This window comes from Emydura macquarii, unplaced genomic scaffold, assembly GCF_026122565.2.
Source record: "Emydura macquarii macquarii isolate MOO-44397 ecotype Brisbane River unplaced genomic scaffold, CSIRO-AGI_Emac_v2 contig_2825, whole genome shotgun sequence".
Classification (NCBI taxonomy): Eukaryota; Metazoa; Chordata; order Testudines; family Chelidae; genus Emydura; species Emydura macquarii.
Window position 1 is genome coordinate 1,030,320 of NW_027132962.1, and position 18,092 is coordinate 1,048,411.

Below are 18,092 nucleotides of genomic sequence, written 5' to 3' on the forward strand. Positions count from 1 at the left end.
TTATTTAATGAGCCAGTCAGCACATAACCTTTGTAATACTAAAAAGTTAGATTTTTTTTAAATGCATTTCCTATCATGCAAGGATCTTCCTCTACTTCCCCATTAAGTTTCTTCCACTCTCCAGGATCCCACATCCTGTCGACCATCCTTCAGGTTAAAAACTGCTAGCTCTGTCTTCTGCTGAAGTTTCTCAGTCTATTTCTGAGCTGGCCAGGGGAGTTGCTGCAGAGCACATTTTTCTTTTTCCTGGCCTCCAATTGACCTTAACATTTGTGATGCTAGTTTGCATACAAAATATGCAAATATGTAGCTCAACCATCTTAATTGTCTCCTTCTGATCAGTGTGTTGGCAGCAGGTTGCTTAGCATGCCTTCACATTTTTCTGTCTCTTATATTAGCTATCCATGGGACTTATGTAAGTCTCCTGAGGCATTTACTACTGAATGCATGAATATTGTGCATCAGGGACACTGATTTATGGGAAATGAAAAGCCAAATGTAATTTTTAGGATTTGAAAGTTCAGGATTATACAATTACCTAGCAGACCATTTTATAGAGCTTCATTTGTGTCCTACTGTTCTCTCTCTGTTTAGAGAGAACAGTACAGAGATGCTGAATTATCAAAAAAGTACCAATACGGATACCCGCGGGGGGAGTGTTGACTACTAAAAGTACTTTCCCCATACTTTCACACCACTAAGGTCTATGAAATAGAATAGAAGGAGTCTAAAACAGAAATTTTAATTACCTATTATTTTGTTACTGCAGATGTTAATCTGCTTGTTGCCTTGCTTCACAGTGTCTGCTACAGTTAACATTACTTGTAAACTGTTAGTAAAATGAAGCACTGAGTTGAAGACCTATTCGAATATAGCATTACAGATGGAAGGGCTGTTTTACAACAAGAGTTGCATAGATTCCCTGGGTCACAATCCATGATGATTGATCTGCAAAGTTAACACCACCCCATTAGCACAAACAAGGGAGGATTCCAACATCTCATGAAGTTAGTGTTTCACACAGATTCAACAAGACAATTCTGCTGCCATTTTCAAATATCAAAACATTAGGTTCTGGATAAAATATTAAAATTCATGTAGAGATGTAATTTTCTGAAGTCCACAGTTTCCATACACATGGAGTTTTTTTTCTCTGATCATTGTCTCTGTAAGCAACATACAACAAATGTACTGAACAAGTTTGTTTGAAAATAAGCATTGTAGTTCCTGACTTTGATTTTGAAATATTTGGCTAGGTTTTCCAAAATTCACTGAATGAATTTTATACTGTGTTGCTCATTTGAGATTTTATCCTTCTATGAAGATCCTCTGCTCCTGGTGGGAACATGTCAGGGTTTTACATAGTGTATTCCATCCTGCTCACACCAAACTTGTATGGCATCTGGCATGCATCATTAAAATAAATGATGCAGTGACAAAAATAGGCTGGTTTCTAACTACAGTGTTAATTCCTTCCATAATCCGATGTCTTCTAGAGATACTCAAGCTGTAAATAATAGTTGAAAGAGGTGTGATAGAGTTAGCATCAGGAATGCAATGGCTGGTATTTCAAAGGGATTGAAAGCAGCACATATTAGAGAGCTAGCAAAAAGTATGTAGTAGCTATAGGATGATTATATATTGTAACTTAGTATTATTATTATTATTTCTATTATTATTATTATTATTATTAATGTGCATTACCATAGCACACAGGAGTCCTAGTCATGGTCCAGGACCCCATTGTGCTAGGTGCTGTACAAACACAACAAAAATGATGGTCCCTAACCCAAAAGAGTTTGCTGTCTAAATTCCAAATATAAGACAACATGGATACAGACAGATGGGAGTACAGAAAACAGTGAGACAATATTGGTCAGCATTATAGGCAGTGGTCTCAGAACAGCAGGCTTGCTTGCTGTCAAATTTTTTGTAGGCATCATAGAAAAGAAGAGCTTTACGGAGGATAATGCATTACATTTGTGGTGGTTTACAGGGAGCTCCTCCCAAGCCTGAAGGGCAGCATGGGAGAAAGCATGAAGGCACTTGTTTGAAAATTTAACATGTAGGTGATGGAGGCTGGCTTCATGGGCCTACTGGAGATGAGAATTGGCATCTCGCTAGTGAATGAGAGATGATAGGTAGGAAAATTATGTGGCCTTCAACACCATAGTATCTTTCAAGTACTTAAGAATAAAAAAAAGGTAACAATGCCTTCTTTCTCACACTTTAGTAGAAATAGCAGAAAAACCTTTTGCCCATGTTTGGCAGTGCTTGAAGCCCAAGCTAGCTGACCTGGCTAGAAATATAGGTTATAGCCCACGCACCGTTTTAACTTGAGCTGAGACCTGCTCACCTTTCAGTGAGGATGCAGGAAAAATCACTCAAATGTTTAGTCCTTCATTGACCTTCCCACAGTTCCCCCTGAAAGACAGATGAGTTCTCCTGCAGTTGCCATAATTGACTGTGAAAGAATCCTAGAGCATCTCAGCACAAAAAGTCATAGAATATGCCGTTACATATGGGTGAATGCAGAAACATGAAGACACAGTAACCCGAGTTGGCCTTTGCAGTAGGGATACTCACGCTGCCAGGTGCTGATCACTTTGATTAACTATGCAGTGGAGACATACCCCCGGTGTCAGCAATACAGGTTGTGCAAAGAAACCATTCCCTTAACCCTTTCTCTACTCTATGTGACTATCTTATTATTCATTGTTAAATTCAGGAGTCTCTTAATATAATTGATTTGTTATTGGATCCTCAGGGTTTTATTTTTTAGCATAATTCTAGAATATCTATCGTACAATAATGTTGCTATAAATAAATACACAAACAAGCATAATAAAACAAACCTACTAGTGAAGATGTATGCAGATGTACTTGTAAGCTGTCTCTTGTTCTGGTATGTTATTTCATAGCTTGATTGTAGTGTGGTACATAAACAGAATTGTGCTTTTAGAGATGGTTTCCTCTGTATGGTGTAGATAGATAAGAATCACTGACTGGCCAGACAGAGTCTCCTTAAGATAGCAACAGTAGCTTCATTTCCTCACAACATTGTATTAGTGCTATCAAGCACCATTCTTTGTGTGAGGTATGAATGATGTGTTGGAAATATTAAATTTGTCAGGTTACTTATGACAAAAGTAGCTAACATCTCTTAAGGGACAGTTTACAAGTAATTGCACAGTTGTTTTATTACATAATTTAATAGCGTTTATATAGGGAGGAAGCGGTTATCTGTCCTCTTTGAAGTAGAAAGCTATTTTGTGTGTGTGTGTTTAAATCTTTTCAGGGGAACATAATCTCAACTCTTTCAAGACCTTATATTATTACACCTATACAACTACCTATGAGCTCTTGTTTTCATGCGTATACGCCTCAGAGTTCTGTGCTGTAGGAATGTGTGATAGGCATTTCAGGTTTATTATACTGGTCTCATTCTTCCCAAAAATATTGGAGATGTGGGGAAGAAAGAATGAATCCACTGTCTCTTTGCATGCTCTGGTTTTGTTAGTTCATGGGAAAGAATGAAAAACAATTTTCTTCTGTGTTAATTTAACCTTTTGGGTAGATTCATTTTCAAAAAATAGCTCATCTGCTATCCCTTTTATTCATCTTAGGTTGTGGAAGATATGGGCCTGGGTGTTGGTAGCTAGGTCTATTAAAATTTTTAACTTTTAATTTTTTTTTTCAAGTGATGCCTTTTCAACTCTAGTCACTTTATAAGCTATTTGAATAATAAAATAAATTACTTATAAACATGTAATAAAAAGAGAAAGCAAATAATAAAAGCCTACAGTATAAATGGTCATTACAGCATATATGTGACCCATTACATGCTAAGTATGTGGGGATAATTTGAGAGTCAGATTGTGGACAAAATAAATGTGCTTGTTTTGGATTCTGAACCACTTAAAATGTAGGGGCTGGTGCTGAGGGGGTATGTGGCTTTGAATCCCGAGATCTGAATCCATCCTGTGGTTTGGGTTTCTAGTTAGGTCAATTTGGTTTTGGATCTATCTTCTTGTTCATGTTCAGATATTGTTTTAAACCTCAGCATTTCCTATGAACTTTGGCTGCAGATTCTATGCTGTTTGCCCTTTTGGACTGAAATCCTGCATGTATTTAGCTCTGTTAAAACTAACCATAGTATTTATTCATCCTTGAAGCCTGATCTTGCCCAAACCTGATCTCCTTTTCTTCATTCCATACAGTGTATTACTACTTTTTGTCCTTTTCCTGAGTTCCTTTTGTAAAATCCTTTCCTTATGTTGTTAGGTTTTTAGGAACTTGCTTCCCCTACGTAGTTTTCTCCTAAGGATCCATTATATTTATTTCCCTTGCTTCTCACAGCTCTGATTCTTCAACTGATTGCATATGAGTGCAATCCTGCACCCAGGCAGAGTCTCATTTAAACAGATAGGGCTCCACACATGCAAATGGATGAGTGCACCAACAGCCAGTCAGCTGCAGGACTGTACCTAAGTCCCTCCAAATATATTTGAAACATATTCATTGGTACTTCAGTAAATTGAATTTATTAAGTCTTATAAAAGCATTTCTGCAGAACTGGGGTAAAATTTATGGTATTCTGTTATAATCACCATATTACAATTAACGATGCACTTATGAAAGTTACCCTAGTTCTACAAAATAATTGCCTTGTGCACTCACTTACAAAAATTGTACTGCTTGAAAGCTCCATTTATTCTATTGTACCCATTCCATATGCAGAAGATCCTGGAGCTGTCATCCAAGAAGCAAGGAAAAGGCAAAGACAATAGCAATTTCATTAATAATAAAGTTATTCACTGAGAATTAAAGAATAATTAGAGGCTTTATAGCTAAATGACTCTATTGGATGATCTACAGTCAAAGATAAAAATAAAAGATGAAAAAAATGCTTTTTTAACTTATTACATTTGAAGTTGAAGACATGGATGAAATAGGCAGAAAGTAGTACAGGTATAAAAATAAATGATAGTGCATATTAGATGAGAATTTATTAGACATATACACCACGAGTCATGAGAAGAGGTGGTATTCATTCCAGATTGTTAAATCTTAACCAGATGTGAAGATAAACTCTTTTCTTTCTCTTAATAATCCCATGAATTGGCCCTTCCCTTTTCTTCCCAATCCCCTCTCAAAACAAACAAGAAATCTTAGACTATGACAGATATTGGAAAAGACTTTGTAATTAATATGACCAGCAAGTCCACAAAACTCCTATTCTGTTGTGTCTTTTCATAGACAGTTCTCGGGTCTTTTGAGTGTAGCCTGATGTTACAATCTGAAATCTGACTCTTTTAATCCTGTGAGGACCGAAATTGGTGGCAATGGTGTTATGATGGTTTTGTTTTTTTCTAAAAAGAAATCAGTGGCCTACAAAGTTGTATGGTGTACTTGCAGAGGGGCATTTTATGAATCTTCCTTAGGTTCTCTACTGTGGATCCTGACCTGATTGGGCTGCATCTATAGCAGTCAAACCATTTATCATATTCCGTCCTCCTTGCTGCTTTTCCCTTCCATTCCTTAGATTTTTTTGTATCCAGTCATAGGTGGAGTGCTGGTTCGTCATTTTCTGGGGAAACTACAGAGATTTTGTTTTTACTTTTGTTGTGTGTAGTACATTTTGGGATACTGCTAACACTAGACTCAAACAAAGCAGCACTGGCTTCATGAACACACCAGGAAGTTAATTCAATAATAAAAGTTGGGGGTGGCTCAGTGATGAAGCATGGAAGCTCTCTGATCCATTGCAGTACTCCGCCCTGGAAAAAAATGAGCTATTGCTCACTCTACTCCTTCTCATTCTGTTCCTTCTTTTGTATTGTGTCATTTGCTGTGAAAGGAGAATTCTCGGAAAGAGTAGAGTGGAGTTCTGACACCACTGAAGTCAATGAGAGTTTTGACATTGACTTCAATGGAGTCAGTATTTCACGGGCAATTTTTAGGCCCCACTAGAGGATCACTGCATTTCTGAGGAAAGATAAATGCTACTTCAATGGTTCCTAGTCATAGTATAGTATTATTTATTATTAGCATAGAGCACAAAGAGCCCTGAAAGCGATTTAAGACCCAGTATGAAGGCACTATTTAAACATAGAAAAGTAACAATCCCTGTCTCAAAGGGCTTGACATTTAAAGATGTCTGTAGCATCTGTACAGCCAGTAGAAGTATTGCTGACTTTTTTTTTGCAGTGCTCCCAACCAGTAACAGTAATAAAGCATGTGTTGCAGATGGTGCAGGGAATTTCCACCTACAAATTTAGGTGGAAGTTCTAAATTAAGAAAATGTTTTTAATACAGATTCTCAAAATGAATTCAATAGCAACATAATTTACTAATTTATGAGCATTCGGGTAGAGGCTTTGATGAAATTGCTCAGGTTTTTTTTAGTGCCGAGTGGGTTTACTTTAAGGTTCCAAAATTAGATACATTCTTCTCCTCCATGCACCCAATCCCTCCCACCAAAAAAAGCAACAACTTTTTTTAAAAAGGACCTTTTCTAATTTTTATGTAGGTTACTTTCAGATACCGAAGAGAGAAACATTTTAAGAAAAGCAAGATCTTATATTCATCAGGAAAAATATAATGAGGCGGTAAGTGAATCATCACCATACTGTGACAAAGCTTTGGAAACTGACTAAATCTTGGACTTCCATCATGTTTTTTCTACTTTCCATTTAAGTAGTTGCCTGATTTTTTTAAATTTTACTGACTCGTCTTTTACTAACATAAAATTAATCTTATTGTAAGTCTCCATAGCCTCATGCTTCCATTCATTCAATTCTAAACAATAATTTTGATTGCATATTAAAAGTGACACATTTTTTTCAGACTTTTAAAATTGTTTGATGCTGATGTTTCTGACCAAATGAGCCACATTTATTCCTGGTGTAACTCTTTTGAAGCTAGTGCAGTTACACTATGGATGAATTTGGCTCAGTGTTTTATGAAGGGTGCTGGATTTATTGTGCTCTGATATGAAAAAATTTACATAGCACCTTTTATCTAAGGACTTCAACCAACCTTGTGAGGTATAACCTTACAGCTTTCTTGTGAGATACAGTAGGTAAATGTCATTTACAGATGGGTACTTTTACAGCAAAGTTAAGGGATTTGGTCAAGGTCACACACTAAACCAGCAACATAACTAGAAAAAAGAACCTATGGTGCCATGTTCTAATTGCAAATCCCTTTGTTTTTGTTTGTTTGTTTTAGTTTGTTGTTTTTCCTCACCTGAGCCAACTGTTTTATTTTAACTTCACCATAATCTGTAGTTTTAATTGATATAAGGAAGACCCACTTACACTGAGTGCTTATTTTATGTTGAAAAAGTATATGAAAATGTCAGTATTATAAAATCATATTTATCTGGCAAAACATGGAAACATAATTTTATTATGTTCTGTGACTCTGCCCTTTTTTTAAGAAGTTTTCCAGGGGTTCACAGTTTTACATACAGAACAGTTAGACTTTTATTTAGGCTTTGGGGCCTGCTTATCTTTTCAGTTACATCATTGTAAATAAGAAATAACACAGCTGAAGCCAATGGATTTATTCCAGTGCAAAGCCAATGTGAGATCATTCTGTAGAGGCCTCATTTGGCTGCTTCTGAAAAAAAAAATACTTCTTTCCCTTCAGCAGCAGAAGTCTTGAAGTTCTTCAAGTCCTTGTCCATGTATATTCTACTCTTGAGATTAAATGCATTTGAAATCGGATTCTTTTGACCAGCAGTGTCCACTGGGACCATGCATGTTCTGTGGGTATCCTCATGGTCTCATATCAAGAGTATTAAGGGCAGGATGGGTCTAACCACCATTCAGTTCCTTCTTGAAGACCCTGGCCATGAAATGGAGTGCCTCAGTATCTGGTCTCAGTGCAATTTTTTTCACAGTTTTTGTAAATATTTGTATATATTAGTGTAGTTAGGAGTAGTTTTAGTTACAATAGCTTCTCCATCAGCAAGATTTGATAGTTTTGATGGTTTACCAACCTTGTTTTTATTTTACTCAGAGTTGGAACTTCTTCCCTCTAGCAGACCTTAGGGATGTCTTATCCTAAGACACACTGCTTTAAGTGTTCCCCCTTTTGGGAGGCAGCAGAATCAGTTGCCTATTTTGTCTTTGAGAAGCTCACATCTCCAACAAATGCTCTGCCTGTAAGTCCTTTTCTAAAAGAACTTTGAAGGTGAGAGAGGCATGCCTAATATTTTTATTAGACTGCTCTAGGCGGATGACCTCTGAACCAGGTGGAACGAACCCCTCTGGACAAGTTCCATCTCAGTCCAGATAGTGTGCCTGTGAGTTCTGGTTCCACTCGCTCCCAGGCCTTATCATCAAAGTCTAGCCCAGCTTCAGACTTGGGTAAGACTGAAAACGTCAAATTTTCAGAGAAAAAGGAATATTGCTTCTCCAGGAAGAACAGGGCTATATCCCCTTTGAGATTTCCCAGTCAAACGGGATCCAAGATACCTCACTGCTCCCAACCAAAGGAGACTTCACAGCCCAAGCTGAATGCCCAGCATAGTGGGGAAGGATCCTATACATATTCTCCGAGGGCCTTTTTTTTGAGCTTTATAAGTCTGAAAGAAAATTGAGGGCTTCTTACATGTCTACATTGAAAAGGTATAGGAATAGGCATATGCTCTAATATCTTTCTGTTTGACACCCAGGCCCTTTTCAATATAATATTCCAATATAGTCTTACTGGCACCCCTGGGATCTTCACCATACAAAGCATCACACTTCTGCACTACCTTCTAGGGTAAGAACCTCATCCCTTGCTATATTGTTTCATCCCCAGCTGAGGCATTGCTCCGGTTTTACCTGGATGACTATAAAAGCTTCCAAGATCTGCTCAGACAGATAGCCAGTTCTCTTGAGATACAAGGCACAAGGGGATGAGGTACAAAAGCTTACATAAGCTCTTGAACGTTCTTCATGGCTCTGCCTGAGCTTTTGGCACTTCCCATCAACAAAGCCCTTTTAGAGATGGCAAAACATATCTGGCAAACATCAGTGACAGTAACTCTGATCTCTCTCTCTAACAGCTAATAAGAGGTAGTAGGTGCTGTCTGCCAGGGCAGAGTATCTATACTCATCCAGCATCTGGCTAGCTAGTGGTTGTGGCAGCCTACAAAAAGACAGATAACAACCAGGGATGATTCTGTGAGATAACGAACTTAAGCAGCTTGATTTGTTCATACGTAAGTTATTTGTCTGCAGTCTGAAATTCTCAGTTGCTGATTATCAGACATTAATGGCATAATATTACTTCTTAAATTACAATAAATTGTGTAAGATCAAAAGTTTGTCTTTCTCACCAACAGAAGTTGGTCCAATAAAAGATTACCTCATCCGCCTTGTAATATCGTGGGACCAACATGGCTGTAACAACACTGAATACAATAAATGTTCAGACTTTATTAGCAAACTACTTGAGAGAAGAGGGAGAAGCTTAAATCTTTGATCTGTGAGATAATCTTTGCCTGAGGGGATAACCTGGCAATCAACTCTGAATGCTGCTGACATTGCCTCTTGATCCATTGTGGTATCTATTGTTATCCTGGCTCCAAAATTCTGACATCCTGAAAAAAAGATGTGTTGATCATGGAGGATCTTCCCTTTAAAGGCCTGGATCTTTTAAGTACAAAAACCTGACAAGGATCTTCGCTTATTGAAGGCAGGCCGTTTTAAGTAGGCCCTAGGCACACTTGCCTTCGTAGGCCCCTGATCGAAATAACTAATTTGATTTTAAGCTATTAATAAATAGTTTTTTAAATAAAAATAAAAAATTATATATACAAATTTTTTCTTAGGCCCTGAAAGTTTCGTAGGTCCTAGGCACTATGCCTATTGTGCCTAATGGATAATACGGCCCTGATTGAAGGGCTAAAGGCCATACTCCCCTCTCTCTTGTAGTTTATACACTGGCTTCTGAAGGAAAACAGGGAAGACCATGCATTTTTGCTAGACAGTGACCATCATCTGATACGTTTTTCCCCAAAACAGGCTTTGCGCCTACAAGAAAGAGGTTTTTTTAAAAAAAAGACGACACTCCTCTTCTGCTGGGGCTTCTTTCCATTCTGTGTCTGTCAAAATAATCATTTATAGATTGGTAAAGAGTCTTTCTACTGTCAGTCTACTGGATCTATACCCTTCTTTCCCTCCACTTAGGAAACATCCACAATTTTTCAAGGAGTCATCAAACTTGATAACATTGGGCTTCTGGATACTTGAAATAGTCTGTCAGATATTCACTACAGGTTCATACTATGCCTCTCCCCACCCTCTTCTCCTTCCCTTTTGGGGGGCTCTGCTTATGAGAGACTTACATCTGGAAGTGGAGTCATTTCTCTCTCTCAGAGCAAGAGAAGAGGTTTAGCTAAAATTCAGGGGGAAGGATTTTTATTCCAATTACTTCCTAATACTGAAGAAAAAGTGAGGATGGTGGTAACCAGTTTGGAACTTGAGAGGACTGAATACCTTCAGCTGACAATTCAAATTTTGAATGATAACCATAGCCTCCACAATTCCATCACTAGATTCACAAGAGTGGTTTGGGGCTCCTGACCTGCAAGTCTTTATACCTCCAGCATCCCCTTATAAGTATTCAAGGCTTCAGATGGGACAGACCTATTCTCAGTCCAGAGTACTGCCCTATGGTCTTTGTAGTGCCAGGGATGTTTACCTAGGTGCTAGCAGTCTTTACTGCTCACTTGAGAAGACAGGGATTAAAAGTTCTTCAAGTGGTGTCCCTATAGGTGCTCTGTGGTAGATGTGTCTGCATCCTCGCACTCGTGATTGGAGAACTTTGATAGCCGTCTGTTGTGACTGCACATGTGCAGCTCTCCACCTACAACAAGACTAGCCAGCATGCATAGGCGTTCCCTCCACAGTTCCTTCTCAACTGCCTGTGGCTAGAGACAGAGCTCAGAGCTGTCCATTCACGGATCGTTATCTCCCTTTAGTTTTGTTAATTTTAGCTTTCCTAAAGCTTTTTTCCTTTTGTTATAGCCTAGGTTTTTTTTGGCTATGCCAAAAAAGAAAAGGAGAGGAAAGAAAAGGTTTGCCTTCCTCCAACCCTGGTTGGGGAGGACCCCCCCCCCCCTCCTCCCTGGACAATAGTATGGCTTCAAAAAGTGCTTCAGTTGCAGGGAATCTATCCCAGTGACTGACAGACACTCACAGTGCGTTCACTGTCGGGGAGAAAAGCACAATCCACAAAGATATGGTTGGTGCCAGCAACTAAAACCCAGGTCCAGGAAAAGACAGAGAGTTAAGGCGCAAACTCCTGCTCATGGAGTCAGTCCTTCAACCCCCAGAGTCCTGGCAAGAACTCTCACCGCAACCTTCTAAGTAGAAGACAGTTGATCCCAAAGAAATGAACCACGCACTTAAGGCTCTAAAAAAAGGTCTAGGAGTCCCCACAGCAAACCCTGACTGAGCCAGAAATGATCTCTGGCTCTGGTATCATTGGTACCAACGGGCCCCATGGTACTGAGCTGACAGAGTAAGTCGGTCTGCCCGAAGACCCGATGGGCACAGGTAAAGAAGGACCACAGGAGTGTGAAAGGCATAGAAGATCTGCCCAGGGGAAAGCTACATTGGTCCAGACATTGGCACTGGCTCCAGCCTTGGTGCACGTGGCACCGATAGACTGTACGTCCAGGCCCGCATCTCTGACTCCGTCGGTGCAAGCCTCTCGTTATTGACATTCACCACTGGTACTGACCCTATCTACACTGCCAGATTTCCCGTGTGTGACAGATCTTTCAGTATGTGCTTCTTCTCGAGCACTGGACATCTCCCTGCCATGCACCACCTTCATCATTATCGGAGTTGGAAAGTGAGTGAGAGGTCTTGGGTTCCCACCGCTCTTTTTACCTGACAAATGGGACCCAATCTCACTATGGGCACCAAGCATATCCTCCATCTGACCCTCAGATTCAATGGTTTGGCCAACCGTGGTACCAGCCCCCTACAGTCAATGGCCGTACTGGGACACTTGGCAGGCTCAGAGGCAGTAAACCTCCCATGCTCCTAGCATGGCATACTAATATGCAAGGAGGCACCCTCCTTCAGCTGCAGCTTCAAAGACTTTGGAACCCCCTCAACAGCCGGGGGAGGAAGTTGGGGTGGAGGCAGAGGAGGAAGACACTCCTCAAGGTCATTTCTCGTCGCCCTCACTAGATGAGGCGGTAATGCCCCCTCCACCATCCATAGCCGATGATTTAAAATCATTTCAGCACCTAGCTCAGAGGGTAGCAGAAGTCCTGCAAATACTGTTGCAGGAAGTGACTGAGCCTCACCTCAAATTGGTGGACATTTTACCCTCTTCCACCTCTGCCAGAGTGGCCCTCCCTTTTAATGAGTAACTCCTGGACTCTGCCAAAGTCATATGGCAGACCCCTGGGTCCGTCCTGCCAACATGCAGACAAAAAATACCATGTGCTGGTAAAAGATGGATGGGGGACCTAGTTTCTGATCCTGCAGAGGCTTAAACCCAGGGTCCCTGTTAGAGGCATTCCTCATTCAGTGGTCACTGGGTTTGATGTATGCTTATCCATCAATCTCTCTGATTCCCAGGATGCTCCGGAAGAACAAAAAAGATGTTCCCATGGTCATCATAATTCCTGCCTGGCTGAGGCAGTTTGGTACTCAGAATTGATGCTCTTATCAGTTCATCCACCAAACCCTTACCTCTTCTATTGGACTTAATAGATAGTGGGACTGTCTTACATTTTAATCCAGCCTCCCTCCATCTCATCACTTGGCTATTGGCTGGATGTCAGACAGAGAGAGATCATGTTCTTCAAGTATCCAGAACATGTTGATCCAAAGTAGAAAGAATTCCACCACAACAACATATGCTGCTAAATAGAAGAGATTCAAAATATGGTATGAATAATGATAGTTACAACCTGTTAATTTCTGGATCCCTGCTGTCTTGGATTATTACCTTTTTCTGAAGATTTCAGAGCTATCTGTTAGCTCTGAGTGCATCTAGCAGCCATTTCTGCATGTCATCACAACCTTCAGAGCCACATGGTGTTTTCTTACTCCACTATAGTTAAGTTTCTTCAAGGCCTTATTCATATTTTTCCACTGGTAAGGGAACTTCTTCCATGGGACTGTAATGCGCGCTGGATGGTTTAATGACCCCTTCATTTGAGCCTCTAGGAAGCTGTTCCTTGTTATTTATCTATGAAAACGTCCTCTTTAGTAGCAGTCTCATCAGCTAGAAGAATTGGGGAAATGGAAACTCAAATGGCAGGCCCTTTTAATATAATATTTTATAAAGATAAGATATCATACAGCATCCCAAGTTCTTACCCAAGGTAGTCATGAATTTCCATTTGAACCAAATTATTCATTTATCAGTATTTTTCCATAAAACACATTCTAATCAAGGGAAAGAAACTAGACTTCACACTTCAGACGTTTGGAGAGCCCTATCTTTTTATGTGCAAAGAACCAAATCCATCATCATCTCCCCAAAGCTATTTATACCATTTGCTGACCAAATGAAAAGTAGAGTGGTATCCACCCAGAAACTATCCAGTTGGTATTGGGATATATTCAGATCTGTTATGAGCTTTCTAGGTTAGATCCTTTAGCTCAGATTATGATTCACTCCACTAGGGTTCACACAGATTCCTTGTGAAGCATTCCCATTTCAATCATCTGTAGGCAGCAACTTGGGATTCAGTCCATACTTTTATTAAACATCAATACCTAGTTTCATTGCTTCTTTTGGCAGTGCTGTGCTTCAATCTTAAAGTAGATTCCAAGCATCCTCCTGTTTATACCAACTTACTGCTTGTAGGTCACCAAGGGTGGAATATATGTGGACAAGCCCTTACTTACCTTACAGTAGCTGGAGTTCAAGATGTGTTGCCCATATATATTCCACAGCCTGCCCTCCTTCCCCACTACCACACAATTCTGGAACATCTGGATACTGTGGTGATGAAGGAACAGAATGGCAGTTGGGTCAGCACTGTCCTTTATGCCCTCAGTGTGGGAGCAGGACACCCAGGGCTCATGCATGGACCCAGTGGATACCGCTGGTCAAAAGACTCCCAGTCTCTAGCGAATGGGGTGCATGTGCACCAAGAGTAGAATATATATAGACAACACATCTCAAAGAACCCCAGTTACTATAAGGTAAGTAACTTTTCTTTGCTATATGTCTTCTTGATAAGTTTATTTTTTGAGTGTGTTCTACCTGATTATGTTGTAAATTGTTGCAATATATGTTCCTTTTTTCTCTGTAGGTATCTCTTTGCAAAACCCTGATTAACCTTGCTTTGGAAGGACTGTCATATTACCATACTTACGACAGATTGTTCCTGAGCATAAGTGTTGTCATGGGTTTTGTGGGCTGGACATCTTATGTGATTTTGTTGATTATCAAAACACATACTAATCTGACTAGGAATATCCAGGATAATAAGGTAGGTTGAAATATATATTGATGTTGCTGCCCAGTTATCAGCAATTTATGCATGCATAGAACTGTTTGTATAAAAACAGTAGGCTAAGGTAAGGGCTTGTCTACACTGGCGCTTTTGACGGCAATACTTTTGTTGCTCAGGGGTGTGAAAAAAACACCCCGCTGAGTGACATAATTTTGCTTTCCTGTTGACTAATAAAACCACCTAAACAAGGGATGGTAGCTATGTTGGTGGGAGAGGTCTCCCGTTAACATAGCACTGTTTACACGAGTGCTTATGCTGGCAAAATTATGTTGCTTAGTGGGGGGGGAGGGTGTTTAACACCCCTGAGCAACAAAAGTTTTGCCATGTAAGCACCAGTGTAAATAAGCCCTAATTGATACCCCCAGAAGCAAAGCTGGAGTAAAAGATCCTTAATTCTAAATATTTAACATTAAAATTGTTGGGTTCCAATGCTGATAGCAGAGGACGAGGGAGGATTCCACTGCTGACGGCAGAGGATGCGGGACGGATAAAGCACAACAACCAATATGATTGCAAGCAGAATCGTTTATTCCATCTTGTTCTCCAGCTTATATACCTTTTTATCATCTCTGCATACAATGGTCACACAATTGCTGATTGGCTATTATATAATTTCACACACTTAGCATGGGAACAGCTTACATATTATTGGTAGCTTCTTAGCTTACATAGCTTTCTTGTTTACGACCTTGGATACTTTCTACTATCTAGTGGATGGCGGCCAAGTCCGCGGAACTGTCCGCCAGTGAGGCGCCTGAGTGAAAGTGGCCACCTTCCAGCTCCCTGTAGGCAGCCTCACTTGACCCGGTGTCCACCACCAGGCCTGCTGTAAATTTCCACTTAAGTAGCCATCAGGTCAGTGTATGGATAATACACTCCCACATCAAATATCTTGTGATTGTTAATCCAGACTTCAGGCTTCCATTATATATAGATTTTTTTTCTTTATAATAAAGACAAAAAGAAAATCATCTTACATGTAAGTTCTTTTTTTCTGCCTCTGTGGCAATTTAAAATCAGATTCTTCTGAAGCTGAACAATTCCATCTTGGCATTTTCAAAGCATATAACCTGTCCCCCTAGGAGACTGTAGCTGTGGTTTCACAGCTCAGCTCTTTCTCTTGCACACTCACTCCCTCTGATTTGCAAAGTGGCAGCACACTACATCAGAAATATAGAAAGTATATTTTGAAATAAAAAAGAATGAGTTTGGTTGCCACCAAGTACAGATCCTTAGAAAATCATCTTTTTCAGTCACTCATCAGGGAAAGAAAAGACCTTTAATCTGAAAAGGTAAACAGAAAATTTCACTAGAAGATTAAAGCCTTCAAAATTTTTTTTCAGTATTTGTTTCAGAATAAAAGGACTTGTCACCATGCCTCAATAGGTGGTGCTGAGAAATGGGGCAGATCCATCCCAAGACTGGTGGTTAGTTTTAGGGTGACCATATGTCCCATTTTGGCCGGGACAGTCCCTTTTATAAGCTTTGTCCCCACTTCTTTGGCAAAAGTGAGGTGTGGAGGAATGTGCGGGGGGTTGCGGGGGAGGGAGAACACTGATGCCAGCCCCATGAAGGGCTAAGGCAGGGCCCAAGTGATCTACGACACCAGCCCTGCACGAGGGGAAGCGGGAACAGGCAATGCTTGGGCAAGCAATGACCCCAGCTGTCTGCAGGGACAGGGCTTGGACCATCCCCATGCAGGAGGGGAGGTGGGCCTCAGGTGAGTAGCTCAGGGCAGCCCCACATGGGAGGAGGGTGGGGGGAGTCTTGGGGCCAGCCCCAAGCAGTGTCCCATTCTATCTTTGGGAAATATGGTCACCCTAGTTATTCTCCTATAAGATATACCAAGCCAGCAACAAAAGTAAACTTCTGTCTCACCACACTGGTTTACAAGAAGTCAGAAAAGCAGTCTCCTTTGATATCCCAGCCCTTGTTTTACCACCCAGACACTAGACTTTATGATGAATGGTTATTTAAAACCAATTTCCTCAAAGGGTCCTTCCAATTCCAAGAGATCAGCCACACAGCTAGGCCAATATATAACTCAGATCTTACCCAATAATCACACTGCTGCCAGTCCTTTAGTATCTAGTACCTAAAGGTTTATTCTTAGAGGGAAAAAAAAGGAGAGTTAAAGTGATCAAAGAATTATAATCATACAATTATTGCAAAGTTCTTGAGTCAGGTTTTAGTTGTGGTGAAATAAATTGCTGATTTGCAAAGTCTCTGGAAATTACCCAAACAGCTTGGGGGGTCATCAGTCCTTTTTAAAGCTTCCTTGTTAGAAATCCAGTCCAGAGAAATGAAGCAGGAGTGGAAGACAAGATGGAAATGGTGCAGCTGCCTTATATACCTCCAACCATGTGGGTGGATGGATGCCTTCAGTCTCAGTTTGTGGAAAATTAGAAGCCCAAAATGGAGTCCAGGGTTACATGAGCATGTCACATGTCCTTATATGCTTTGTTGAGACATAGGAGCAGCTGTTAACTTGCATAGTCCTTTTACAATGGGCTGTCTGGCATCAATGTGGATTTTATATGGTGGACGTTACTCAGGAATGCAGAATATATGCAGGATGCCAGTACATAATCAATATCTCTAACTTCAGATACAAAATCTATATTTCAGATACAAAATGATATATGCATGTAAATAGGATAATCATATTTAGCAAATCATAACTTTTCCATTGACAACTTACATGACATACTTTGCATAAGTTTAGTTGCAATTGTATAACTATGATAGCAACAATGTTATACATGGTTATATTTCAATCATACAACATCATACTTGTTTCATTTGTTAATGTAAATGAGGATTAGTGCTCAATTAACATCTTTACTACGCCCAATAATTTACTGTGAGAAAATATATCTAGTGATAAAACCCAGACCTTTTACTGTCCGTGGACTGAAATGAGGTATTCTTAGCGTTTAATAAAAATTATGAAACAAAATGGAAAAATATTGAGAAATACGTACTTGGTAACAAAATCCTTTTTTAAAGTTATCTGAGATAATATTCCAAGACACTGGTTATATTATAAACAAACAAATGCAGACTATTAATAGCTCTTTTAAACAAAAGCGAGGTGTTTCTTTTTAATCAGTGTAAAATTGTTTTAGAATTGAAAATTGGTGTTTGTAGTTACCATATTTTTATGGGGTTCATGGAATAAAGTCAAGTTTTATATTTAGTGATTTTTAGTCTGCAGATTTTCCCTGAATGTAGTAACCAGATTTTTCCAGTAGAACCATTTCTTTCAGTTTAGATTACAATTAGTTGTTGATGGTGAGATCTCTGCTTTCCACAATAAAGTAATTAGCTTTATGGCTAGGTATCAAAGCTACATGAAGAAATTGTTCTGTGTAACTAGACTATAATGAGAAAATAAGCTACCCATATCACAGTTTTATGATCTAATGGATGCTGGTTCTAAACTCTGGCTAATAGGACAGTATATGTTAATTTTGTCTTAAAACTGTGTGTGGCTTTTCATGCTGCTCACAAAAACAATTCCCTTTAAAACAGTGTGTTATTTCACTTAGGAAAAATTCTAGGTTTTGTCAGTTTTTCCTATTTTTAAACATCC

At 39.7% G+C, this 18,092-nt stretch overlaps 1 protein-coding gene across 2 annotated transcripts in view; it reads left to right on the forward strand.

Moving 5' to 3' along the window:
- Positions 1–18,092, forward strand: part of PIGN (phosphatidylinositol glycan anchor biosynthesis class N) — a 152,614-nt gene that overhangs the window by 78,671 nt on the left and 55,851 nt on the right. For both annotated transcript variants that reach the window (XM_067567929.1, XM_067567930.1), the window contains exons 13-14: positions 6,533–6,611; positions 14,294–14,473. In XM_067567929.1, coding sequence (XP_067424030.1) covers positions 6,533–6,611; positions 14,294–14,473 — 259 coding nt within the window. The remainder of the gene's footprint in view (positions 1–6,532; positions 6,612–14,293; positions 14,474–18,092) is intronic.